The 13,839-nt window shown below is 40.7% G+C and overlaps 1 protein-coding gene across 1 annotated transcript; it reads left to right on the top strand.

The window, feature by feature from the left end:
* The first annotated feature begins 9,998 nt into the window (after positions 1 to 9,998).
* LOC147613794 (uncharacterized) lies at positions 9,999 to 13,053 on the top strand. Its single transcript, XM_086781308.1, has 3 exons — positions 9,999 to 11,445; positions 12,528 to 12,666; positions 12,762 to 13,053. The coding sequence occupies exons 1-3, from the start codon at positions 9,999 to 10,001 to the stop codon at positions 13,051 to 13,053; spliced, it is 1,878 nt and encodes a 625-aa protein (XP_086637434.1).
* The last annotated feature ends 786 nt before the right edge of the window (positions 13,054 to 13,839 follow it).

The following is a 13,839-nucleotide window of genomic DNA, read 5'->3' as shown; positions in this document are numbered from 1 at the left end:
TAATGTAGGCTCTCTCTCCTCTACGTCAGTTGGCACTTCTATACCCTCAAGATGCTTAAACTAAACATGGATCCAACATAAGGGACTCTTAGCTAACATGAGCTGACACAAAACTGACACTGAAACACCTTAGACCTCAAACTAGTCTGATTGATGATGATGACAGAGCTTACACATAACTGACACACTAAAACACCTTAGACCTCAAACCAATCTGGCTGATGACAAAGCTGACACTAAAACACCTCAGACCCCAAACCAATCTGACTGGTGATAGCTAATAGTCCTCTCGCTGTCAGACCAAAGTTAAAAACTCTTCCTTTCAAACTAGACAAGCTAAACCAAGCAATCTACACCATCAAGCTAACTATTCTGATGCAGCTCAATTGACTTAGACTTTACCCTCCCAACAAATGTTGACTGAAAACCACAACTTCCCAATCATCACACTAACACCCTGAGGGGTTCAACTTCCATAAGCTCAATGAAAACAACACACATATCACAACTAAAACATCAAAACATAAGACTATGCATCCATTCACAATTCACACAAACCCAACTCTTTGTCTTCTTCATATATAAAATCATATGAGTGTCTCAACAACCTTTTGGGACTTGGGACTCCAACATTTTAGAAGAAAACACAAAACTCAAGGATCCCCCTTAGGAAGACCTTGGCAAGACAACACTTCACAGTTTAATCTTCAACAACTACTGCATTCAAGGATGAGCTGATTTGGGTCAAGTCTCTAATAGAGGTTCTGCACAGAATCCTAAAGGACACACCTCTTAGCCAATTCTATGGTCTTTAGCCTCCCTCTACTTTGATCCAATTAAATCCTCCCACACTACACTGTCTTCGCCTCACTGAACTTGAAAATTACAAGTTCTCCAGCCTACAAACTATAGTCAAGCAAACAAACTTATAGGAGACACACTCAACTCCAGTCTCACCCCTACTCTGTTCTCTGGTGGGGTCACTCTTAGCAATCTCTCCAACTGCTTCCTTGAAAATTCCCAAATTGGCGTACTTCATGAACCCGTCTACTGCCTTTGATCCTTCCAGAAAATATTATCGCCCAACTCACTTATTCATCTATGTTGTTTCTATTTTCATTCGTGCACCTGCTCTTATCCATTTGGTCATCAAACACTATTTTTCAATTTAGGACCCGCTTCACATCATCATTTACACATTATGTCTTCCTATACATGGTATTTAGGATGGGCTTTATATGCTCCTCATAGCGTGTACACACTGTTACATGGGATTTACATGCTAGTAATGTGTGGGACATGTGGTCGTTGCATGGGAAAACTGATGGCAGCATAGCACTGCATATCATTGCTTATAATAATAAGTGTGAACATCTAACATTTGTGGGTGATAGTTGTAGGCTAAAGATCTAGTGATGCGTAGCATAGGGGACATAGGGGGCACGTGAGTATGGTGTGTCTCCGGTAAGGTACACAAAGGATGCCCATGGTCACTAATATATAAAATGGTTGGGTGGTTAAACATGGTATGCTAATTTAGGTTTATTTTTGCTATTCTTGAGTTTATCTTCTTCTCTCTCATGTTTTTTGCATGAGGCTAGATATAGAGACCTTGGTTTCCTTGCATGGAGATCTTACAGTATAGGTATTATTGGGTCCTAAAACCCAACACAATCATCAAGATAAACAAAAGGTAGTTGAAAGGGGAGATATGAATCTATAATTTGGATCTTGGTCCTATATTAGAGATGGAGCAAACTTGGACCTTTTTTTTTAACAATGGTGAAATGCCACTTGGGGGGTAGGTAAGCCCCTTACTATTTTGCATCCTCCTATGGCAACATATATCTATAGTCAATATGTTGCTACATATGGGAGGAGTCCAAAGAACCTCCAAATACCCATCTACTTTGTGAAGCAATTATATGAAGAGTTTGTCTTAAGGGAGCAAGTTGACTACACCAGTCGACCTGGCGAGATGGTGCTGATTGAGGTTGTCGCCAGACAGCCTCCACCAGCCATACATGCAATTACTACCTACAGATCCTCCATTTTTTTACCTTTGTCTACTATTGAGGCACTTGGCGTGCTCAAGTGGGGATCGATGTGCGTAGTACCACTGAGAGCATCCATCATGTGGTGCATCTTTTTTCATGATTAATGTTGACATATGTCGAGGTATTTATACATATTCATTGCTTTTTTAGGTTTTTCATAGTTGTCTATTGATATCGTTATATCTACTTCTCTATTTTTTTAAATGAATGGTGGGTTGATTATGTCATGCAAGGTTCCACATCTGCAAGCAAGAGACTCGCATTAGGAGTTGCTATAGGTGAGAGTAGAGATTGAATATCTTAGAGAAGCATTGCAAACAAGAGAGGCAACCAACTACAAAGGTGCATTAAGCGAGAGAGATTGGCATCTTTCTGGTAGGTTTCTCTCTTTTTATTTAAAAGATTTATAATTAATACCTAAACTTTTTAATTTCTTTACGTTATACCTTATTAGAGAGACTAATGTATGCTTTACTTCGTCAGTAGGCCAAGGTTGAGGCAAAGAGTGCTAGAGCTGAGGCAGAGCAGCATATGATCATATAGAGGATTGCTCAACACAAGGTAGAGTAGTTGATCCTGCATATTTACATTAGTGCCTTATTTACCCTTGTATCCATGGCATGTTATGGAGGTTTTTTAGCGACCTCTTTCTAAGGATGGACCACCATTTCTCTGTGATGCCTACTGCTCTCTCTATGCCTCAACAACATAGATAGTACTGATGGATATGCCTACTGCTCTCTCTATGCCTCAACAACATAGATAGTACTGATGGATATACATAGGGATGTGGACATTTTTTCCATTTGTCCCTGCATCACCCATGAACTAGTATGTTTCTTGGCATGTACCTCTGGCAAAGCACAATTTGACTTGGCCACATACAAAGTTCTCGACATTGAAACCCTTCACCCAGGCTTTGCTCGAGTCAATGCTAGGACTGGCATGCCTCTATATTTTACATCAGCTACTAGTGACGATAAAGTTCAGGAGCCCAAGTTCCTCGCAAGATTGAGTGGAGTGCACAAAAGTTTGATGGTGGATACCAGAGAGTCCTTCAGGAGAGTTGGCTTACAGCACAAGAGCGTGTGGATGGTGCTAGTCCCAGTGGCACCTCAAGCAATGGTGGTGTGGCAGCAGTCCTACTTCACATGAGCAGCGTGTTCTTACAACAGAGGAGCTTACACATGCAGAGTGATAGGCATGGACCTTTGCTTAGGTTTTGGGTTTATAGAGAGAGACATCTTGTAGTAGCACGATGTTGAGAGAGGGAGAGAGCTGTAGGATTTTATAAGAATCGTGAGCTCCCTGGTAAATCGGCACCAGCTTATGATCATGCCTTTGAGGTAGACGTTGATAGCCGTTTTTTCGACTATCCACATTACCACAAGGAGCTACCTCGGCCACCAAGGAAAATCACATAAACTCTTTGTCATAAATACCTTTTCACTGTAAATAGGCGTGTGTGCGTTAGGGACTTTACCCCTATCTTTTATATATTTTATATATTATTATTTAATTTAATTTTTTGCTAGCTACTCATCAAAAATAAATAAACTATTATGGCCCATTTTGTGTAAATATTTCATTTCATATAAGGGCCTAAATATGGGGGTCTCTATTTTCTCTAGTTATGTAAATACTTCATTAGGTGTGTGTATTACAAAACCTAAATATATTTTTATTAATTAATTAATTAATTATTATTATTATTATTATTCATAATACTTTTGGACCATCATTATACATATGCTTCAACTTCACCATGCATAAGTAAATCCTATGCCCTCACATTTCTATCCTAAAAGAATGAGGGTCTCCCTCCCTTTTGACTTCCATAGTTTAGTATTTTTGTATATATTTTTTGCTATTAAATATTATATATATATATTATATTTTAATATTTTTATTAAATAGTTTTTCATATATCAATTATTTTTATATATTTTATTTTAGTATTTTTATCCATAATTAGATCTTTTTTTAATTTTATCTTCCTATCATAATAACCATATTATCATGATATGTTGACTAGTTAAAGTACTAGCTTGCTTTTTCTTATTATAATCTTTTATAAAATAGAAAAAATCTCCTCCATGCAAGTGTCCACATACACTTGAGTCTCTAAGGTCAAGATATGATGTATTGGGGGGCTCACTCTTGGAGCTATCAAGAAATTCCACCAATGGGGATCCACACAAGATTTTAAAAATTTAGAAAATACATGATTCTGCTGAATTTTTTGCGCCCACCTGCACTCCGAATTGGGACTAGTCATTCAGAGACAAAAGTTAGCTCGAGAGCTCAAGAATATGCTCAAATTTTTTGAGAATTTTTGGAGCTAATGAGGGTGAGATATGAATGTTTTATTGGATCCCAGTCTGGCACACCTAGTCTCTTCTCACCTCCCTTATACATTCATCACCTACACACTTACTCATTCCTTTCTCACTCCATCAAACCTGCAAACTTCATGTCCTCTCTCACCCTCTCCACCTTTTCCCTCTCCTTCCATCTCCATTTGCTCTCATATCTACTCTACACCCATACCTCATCTCCATTTCTCTCCCTACTACTCCCACATTACTAAATTATTTTTCCAATCTCAAAAAATACATAAAACTTCAGCATGAATGTATCATATTAACCTCTGCAAATATGGGGTTTCCATCTACAAAAAACCCCCCACGTTCTTCATCTCAATTAACTTTTGTGGCGTCGAATGCAAGAAGGAGACCGACAGTTAACTTAAAAATCTACACATGGGTGAATCCAAGCTTCTTCGAGCTTTTAACCACACAAAGGATCTTTCCAAATCTTTACTCCTCTCACTCAACCTCTCAGCCCTTCTCACCCATTTGTACATTGTACTACTAACTTTTTTTTATAGTGATTACTTAACTACTTACCACTAAACATATGTAAATAAGCACCCACTCTACTACTTTTTGAGTAGGCATTACTACAAGTTATTTGCTCAAACCTCTACATCACACTTTCCTCTCACCTTAAATAATTTTCTCACCTTGAGCCCACATCCATGTGACTCAAGGGACAAGAAGAGGCCCACTCTCATTTCAAAATAAAAAATCCATAATCTATGATTTTCCATAATAAAATTGATTAGGCTTAATCCTAATTGGGGCTTCTCAAACCTATAAATAGAGCCCCTCCATTCCTTGTGAAGGGGGAATTACACACATTTTCCACCACTTCCAACTCTAGTGTGTAAGGTGAGAGTGAGCTTGTGAGCTCTCTCGATACATCAATACCTTTGATTGCATAATGAAGCTTGAAGCTAGTTATGTCATTGTGAGGGCTTGAGTGATGCCATACTCCCTATCATAATTGTATCTTGCCCTTGTTGCATAAATAAGATTAGTAGTTTGGGTGCAATTGTGTACAAAGTCTTGGACTCATACATCTCCAAAGTTGATTTAGCAAAGCGGTCCGATGTTTGATTTAAGGTAAATTCGATCCTTGTATTTTGTGGTGTGATTTTATGCTTGGTGGCTTGAGGGTCTGTTTTTGATTTGTTGCCTTTCAATCCATGGTAAGAGGGTTGTATGGTGAGAGGGCTTCCGTAACCTTAAGACCATGTGTATACAGACAACAAAATCAAGCTTATATTATCTCTCTAAGTTCTTCTCCAAGTTTGGTGTGCAGCTATTTGTGTTATGCTAGTCTCCTCCACACACAATATCATATGTTATGAGTGTCTGTTGAGGGTGTGTGTGCCTTTTGATTGATGTATATGGTTATCTTGTATTGATTGGCTACCAGGAAAGATCTTTGGTGTCCTAGTTCACACACATAACTAGGTGGTGCCCCTTTTCTTTTTGAGTGTGTGGTTTTGGGGTTCTTATGTTTGTGTTGCATTGTGCCCCAAGCCCATTGAGCAACACGGGATCCTTGAGGAGTGCTTAGAGGCCGCTCTTCTTATTGCCCGCCCCGGACTACCTCAATTTTGGTGCCCCCACTGAGGAACGAGCATTTTTTGACTTGGTATTTAAGGTAAATTGATCTCTTTAACATATAAATTTCCTTGTGTGCTTGTTGGGTATCATATTTTAGGAAGGAAAGTTGGTACTTTTGTGTGATCTTTCATGAATAATCCACCTCCTCCTAATCCTCTTGGGATTCAATTCAACCAGTCTCATTGGGTGCACTCCATTAGAGTGAATGTTTGCATTGATAGAAAAATTTTCTACCAACAACGCATGGTTCTTCTTTTTGGTCCAGAAAGACTAAGAGAGGTTTTAGCATCACCTAATCCTGTCATACTTCCCATTGTAGATTACACCATTTCCTTTGATGTGCATATTTTCATCTTGTTTTAGCTTAGTTTTATGAATCAAGAAGACTTATACCGTAGGCTAATTTCTTATGCTAGGCAAGAAATACACATAGTTGTTGGTAGTAAGTTGCAATTTCAGCGTGTCATTCGTCATATGTTTGGACCTATGCAAGTAGCAGCAGCCCATTAATGCCTCAGTTAATCCATTTATTTTGCCTTTTATTCGTTATGACATAAGCTTTGACGTCTACATTTTCATTCTACTTTGAAAAAAAAAAGAGTGAGAGAGAAAGAGAGTGGAGGAAGACCTTTGTGCAATCATATTTGTGCTTCTTCTTCTTAAGCATGGATACCACTAGGCAAATGAGTGGCCACCCCTTATTCTTTGGAGAGCCCGGTGAGGATGCCGAGTTGTTCTTATCAAACTTTAGAATGGCACTCCACATAAATGGAGTGGTTAGGAGACCAAGAGTGCTTAGACATATTTGAGTTGGTCCTACGAAGAGATGCTTCCACTTGGTTTCAATCTCTACCTGCATCTGCACGAGTGGATTACAAGGGGGTCATGCAACTTTTTAGAGACAATTACTTCACTCCTTTGAACACTTAAAAGCTATGGCAAGAAATAGTTGCTCATAAGCAAAATGATCTAGAGGACTACTTGAGTTATAAGCAAGAATTCTTACGTATTTGGACTTTTTGGTTACGTAGTCTTCCTAACCCTGGAGATGGTGCAGAATTCTTGAAGAAGGAGAGATTTATTTCAGGGATGTACCCATCGCTAAAATTGCAAGTACAGTTAGGAGAGCCCACAACATTTGATGCTGCTAAGGCTAGGGCTACCAAGAAACTCCAAAAGATGAGGTGTATGCTGTGGGGGGGGGGCTTTATCTTTGATGATTCAAAGCCTAGGGAAGAGGTACAGTCTTGCACTTGTAGAGAATTACCTGAGGTCACAGTCGAGGTGATAGAAAAGTTAAACGAGTCTTTAAATAACTTGTCTATCCACTTTGCAGAAGCTGTGGAACAGAAGGGCCAAGCCAAAAGGGTTGAAGAATGAGAGCCATGACCTAGGCGACTCTTGCAATGTTGGAATTGCGGAGAGTCAGGGCATGGGATGTATAATTGTCCTTGGCCTTGTGGGGAGCCAGGGAAGCCTAACATGAATTATCCAGTGATGAATGCAGGTGAAGGCACTAGTCAACAACAATCGATGCTTTTGCAAAGGCCCAATGCAACAAGACCACCTCCACGAGGAGTGGAAGGAATGCCGCCCTTGCCGGACCCAAATGTACATGTGGTAGAGGTAACAAAGGCCAAGGAGGTAGACATTGAAGCAAATGGTATCAAACGAAGGTGTGGAAAAGAGAAGGAAAAGGAGGGTGCGGCGTCACAAAGTGACCATGGACGAGGAAAGAAAGTGAAGGAAAACAAGGAAGTCAAGAGAAGACGACATCATATAAACCTCCAAGATTTCCCCCTTGGACATGGTATGGCTCCATACAACCTTTTAGAAGACATGAGAGGTAAGGGTCCTAATATCTCGTGGCCTTGATTTCTAGCCTTATGTCCACAAGTTAGGAGAGAATTAACAAAGTCCGTGAGCACTAGGAGAAAAACAAAAGAGAATGTGCCTGTTGTAAAAATTTCACAAGCCGAGATGGATGAGGACATTACACCTATATTAGATTGCTACATCAAGGGAAGGCTAGTTAAGAAGGGTCTAGTAGATGGGGGTGCACAAATTTGCATCATGACAGAGGACCTTATGCAAAGACTAGGCATGCATATTCATGAAACACCTGAAATTAAGGTGAAAATGGCAAACAATAGCAAAGCAAAGTGTCTTGGGATTTGTAAGAATGTTTCTGTGGAAGTTTTTGGCATTAAGAAGGTTGTTGATTTTTATGTTATGTCTACCAAGGGAAGTGGTTATCCATTTATCCTAGGTAGACCATGGCTAATGAATGCGAGCTTTGCAGGATTAGGAAAATGGAAAGTTAATTTGCAAGAATGAAAATTGTAAGAAGATTATCTTTGACATGAAGGAGCAACGACGAGAGGAGATAAATGAAGAATCTTCTCAAGGTGAAACAGAGGAGGATTGGACCGATGACACCTCAGAGGAAGAAAGTAGTAGTAGCACTACGGAAGAGGAGTCTTCCATTGAAGTCATGGGGGTAAGATTCAAAGCAAGAGACAAAGAGACACCCTGTCAAGAGACAAAGATTCAAAGCAAGAGACAAAGAGACACCCTGTCAAGATTTGGAGGAGGTAGGCTCTCAAGAAGACCAAATTGTGCATGATGAAGAAATGTTTGATGCTATGCTCTCAAAAAAGCTTACATGGAGGAAGGAGAGGAGTTTAAATGTGTACTAAGGAAATTTCCTAGGTTTTTCGCTAAAGATTATACAGATGTGCGTGGCGTAGAGGCCATTTAACACAAGATCGAGCTAAAGCCAGAAGCCAAACCTAAGGCACAAAAGCTATGAAGGCTAGGAGTCATCAAGGAGCAAGCACTACTCAAAGAGGTGAGGAAGCTTCTAGCAGTGGGGTTCATATATCCTGTAGAAAATTCAGAATGGGTCTCTCCCGTCATGGTCACTCCCAAGAAGAACGGCAAATGGAGGGTGTGTGTGGACTATCGTCCACTCAACAAGGCGACAAAAAGGGACCACTTTCCTCTCCCATTTTAAGATGAGATCCTAAATGAGGTAGCAGGTCATGAGAGGTATACGATATGTGATGGCTACTCTGGTTACTTCCAAATTGGGATTGCATTGGAGGATCAATTGAAGACAACCTTCATCACTCCTTGTGGTTGTTATGCTTTTAGAGTCATGCCATTTGGTTTGACCAATGCTCTAGCAACATTTCAACATTTCATGAACATGGTGTTTTAAGCATTCTTTGGGAAATCCATTAGAGTGTTCATAGATGATTTTTGCATCTATAGCTCTAAGTCATTGCATGTGCAAAGGGTAGAAGAAGGCTTGAAGAAACTCTACGACATGGGGGGCCAACTCAATCCCGACAAATGTCATATCGGTGGATGAAGTAATCTTGCTTGGTCATAAGGTTTCTTCCAAGGGCATTGAGGTGGATCCTACAAAGGCAAAGGCTCTTATCGATCTACTACCTCCAAAGAGTCTCAAGGAGGCCATCTCATTTATTCAAAAGGTGAAGTACATGTCACGCTTCATTCACTTAGCCTCAAAGTTACTTCACCCCTTGAAAAAATTGACTCAACAAGTAGAGTTTGCATGGTCTAATGAGCTTGAGGAGTACTTTTGCAACATTAAAGTCATTTTGTGAGAGCTACCAACACTCATGCCTCCTTGTTGGGAGTACACTTTCTTTGTTAGCTCTAGTGTTGGAAAGGAAACAGTGGGTGCAGTTTTGTTACAGCAAGATCCCCACAATACTAGGATGCGGCCCATCTACTTTGTTAGTAGGGTCATGAATGTCTTGGAGAAAGGCTACACGGAAGTGGAACTCATGATGCTTGCTCTCATCTTTGCGGTGAGAAAATTTAGATCCTACTTGTTACCAAAACCTTTTGTAATTCTCACTGCTGTGCAGAAAATTTATTTCCTTGGGTGTCTTCTCAAATGACTCTCAACACTAGAATCACAAAGTGGGTTATGGAGTTGCAAGAATTCCAATACTCTTTCAAGGTAGAAGATAGTGTGCGTGCACAATTGGGAGGGATTCTCACTTATAGAGTGCATGAAAAGGAGATTAAGGTGCCTGAAGTAAAGACCCTACCATTGCCACCACCCAAAACTATACCTAATGCATTCACCTTGTTCTTTGATAGAAAAGCCACATGTAAAGCAGGGGGAGGGCTGGTGCTACTCAACCCAAGTGGAGAGGTGGTTATGAAGGAGAAGGTCAACTTGCCAAGTTCTACTAGCAACAATGAAGCAGAGTACGACATATTACTTCATGGCTTGAAGGTGTGCATCAATCAAGGGATACAACGTCTCTTGGTAAAAGGGGATGCACTTCTTATTGTAAGGCAAATTTTAGGCATTTGGGCATGCAAGAATGAAAGATTAAGGCAAAAGGTTCATGCTATCTATAGGTTGTTTAATCAATTTGAGGAGGTGCAATTATATCATATTCCTAGGAAACAAAATGAGGATGCTAATCTACTTGCACAACAAGCTATTGCATGTGTTAAGAAGGAAATGCAAGTAGTCTTCCCTGCAGCGGCTATTAAGCAACCACGGTACCAAGGAATGGAGACACTGGCTCCCATAGTGACCTACATCTTGGAAGGTGAATTCCCACAAGACTTCACAAGGGCACAAAAGAGGAGGCTCATGAAGAGGGCAAGTTCTTTCTTGTTCTTAGAAGATGCCCTCTACCAAAGAGGAAAAGATCAAGTGTGCAGAAGAGTACCAACAACCAAGGAGATTCCAGCCATTTTAGAGGGTTTGCATGAAGAAGCATGTGGTGGCCATTTTGCTCAAGAACTAACTGTGAAAAAGATTTTGCTTGCTGGGTATGTTTGGCCAAGCTTACATGTGGATGTCCAACATTGGTGTAAGATTTATCATAACTGCCAAGTCAATGGTAATAAGAGGTTGCTACATGGTCCACGCCAATTAGTCATTGCAAGTGGTCCATTTGAAAAATGGGGCATTGATGCTATGGGTCCACTACCTAGAACTAAAAATGGAAAATTGTACATCTTAGTGGCCATAGACTACATGACTAGGTGGGTGGAGGCTCAAAGCGTGGCAAGGGTGAATGGAAAGACTGTAAGCAAATTTGTTTACACTAATATATGTTGCACATTTGGCACACCCTTGGAGATTGTTTCTGCCAATGGTCCAGGTTTTAGAAAAGGTTTGCTCACCGAAGTTTGTGAAGAGCTTCATATTTCACATCATCATAGCACACCCTACTATCCCCAATCAAATGGGTTAGTAGAGAAGGCTAATGGTGTCATTGTAGGAATCATAAGGACGATGGTGCAGAAAAAGGCGAAGCTTTGGGACGAGTTCCTTGATGGAGCACTATGGGCATACCGGACTACCTACCGAGAAGCAACGGGGTTTACGCCTTTTCACTTGGCTTATGGTCAAGAAGCATTGCAGCCTATTGAGCTCAACATTCCAACAATGCAGCTACATGGAAAAGGTGGACTAGTGTTAACAATCTAGAAATGGGATTGATCATGGTGATAAACATAGATTAAGCATCATAATTAAGGTGGATTAAACCACACTAAAAACTCCATGAGAGAGAGAGAGATTACATACTCAACACTATTCCCTTGTATTGCATATCACAATGAACCATACAATGATATAGGCTCTCTAGCCTTATCCCACTTTACATATCATCATCTATGTGGCAACTCCTTTTCCACTCTTTTGGTCAACACTCACACACCATACAATATTACATGTGGCATTCCTATCTCACCACAATATCTTGCACCTCTAGGGTGCTTTCCCACATACACAACACCGCGATTACATCTCTCAACACCCCCTCTTAATCGAGGTGTTCCACAACTCACCCATCACCCATCACCCATATCAATGTAGCATTGCACAAACACAATCGCTACCTCTCAACACTCCCCCTCAATGATACATTGGAGTGTCCACAGCCAAACATGTGTGCGCGTGTCTACCATCTTAGACACCTAGTCCATTTTGAGCCAACTCGCTCACAGCGGAACCATTGAGTCTGATTTGAACATGGAAGTTTGGGTGGGAACCAACCCATGCGCATGCACCTCACACATGCATCGCTCTTGCACACATACCATGGGTGAATACAAAAAATTTTTCGTTTTGAGCTCGAGCATGGTTACCCTCATACCATGGGTGAATACAAAAAAAATTTCGTTTTGAGCTCGAGCATGGTTACCCTCAGTGGACAAATGTCCATCATCATATTTGGGTGAAAAATGAAATTACAAACCCCTTGGTTGCAACCGGGCAGGGGACCCTCGATGTGTGTTTGAACATCTTCAAAATAACTTTGGAAATTATTTGTGTGTGAATGTGTTCTCAAATAAAGCCTTTTAAAATCATGTGAACAAGGCTTTATAATTTTCATATAATGCCTTTTAAAATAAATGATGTGGTGAACATTGTGTGAATGTACCCTTATTGCCAATAAGGGTTAAAATAATTTTTTTTTAAAAGAAAAATCTCTGAAATTCTCTGTATGCGCATTGAATGCGCCGACCGTGCTCAGACTGCAGGGTCTTCTTCTTCCTCGCAGCTTCTTCCTCTGCGTGGTTGTAGCCATTGCTCCTTTGCTACATGCCAGACGCTGGCACCTGTAATGCCTTTGTCTTTATCTTTTACCCTAGCGCCAATCTCGCTACCCACTATTCTCGGTCTTCTCCTCTTCACTTGCTTCCTTGGCTTTCTCAGGCTTCTTGGTGGCACCCTCGGCTTCTTCACCTTTAGTAGACTCTCCCTTGCCGCCTCCCTTCTTGTTAGCCTTGATGGCAGATGTCGTGTCGCTGGTGCTGCTGTTCTACTTGTTATTGCTATTATTGTTATTTGGTGCCTGGTTCTACCGATCACTACCTTTGCCTACAGCAACTGGACTCGAACTGGGCCACATCTCTGCGTGCTTACCATGCTTTTGCAGCCTTTGCAGTATGCCTTGGAATTAACTGATCTCGTCACAGTTACCTTGCCACACTCTCTGAATCTATAGTGACGGCCTCAATTCCATCTAACCTGTTGATGATTCTCTTGACCTTCCTCCGGCATCCTTCGCAGTGAATGAAGACCTTCAGAGTAATGGTCTCTAGTTTAGTTCGCAGTGAATGAAGACCTTCAGAGTAATGGTCTCTAGTTTAGTGGGGGTTTAGGGGAGTCTATCTTTGTCATGTCACGAACAACAACTTCATCTTCTCTGTTGTTTTACTATCACTTTGCCTCCTCTACCTCTTCAATAAGGTTCACACATAGCCATCCAAATGGCCTTCAAGAGCTCCCCAATTTGAAATCTAACATGCATCTCCTTCTTGTTTCAATCTCTTTGCCTCTTCTAACCTCTCTCATTGAGGTTTCTCCCATAGCCATTAACATGTCCTTTCATGAGCTTCAATATGAATTCCATATATAGCATGCTCTTCCATATGCATGCCATCTTCAAGGGTGCCTCTTCACAAGTTTCCCACATGAAAACATAGGTGCATAACCAGAAAATGAATGCTCCAATATCATCCACAACCAGCTCATCTTTCATGAGCAAACTCCATGAGCAATGCCCTTCAAGCATGCTCCATTTTATAAGCTACAAATCAGCCCATCACAGCTTGCCATCACTTGACAAGCATGCACCTCCTCCACAAGATTCATGGTGTAAGATTCCTCTCCCAACCCCTTTTTGATGTCTAGTATCTTCCCCTGTAATCAACCCCTCTTCAGAAATATAAAGACCTTGTTTCTAACTATTTTACCCTAGAGAGAGAAAATATTCTAGAGAGAGAATATT

The sequence above is a fragment of the Cibotium barometz genome, chromosome 43 (genome assembly GCF_041138505.1).
Source record: "Cibotium barometz isolate CiBa-2024 chromosome 43, ASM4113850v1, whole genome shotgun sequence".
NCBI lineage: Eukaryota > Viridiplantae > Streptophyta > Polypodiopsida > Cyatheales > Cibotiaceae > Cibotium > Cibotium barometz.
This window is presented reverse-complemented; position numbering and strand designations above follow the sequence as displayed.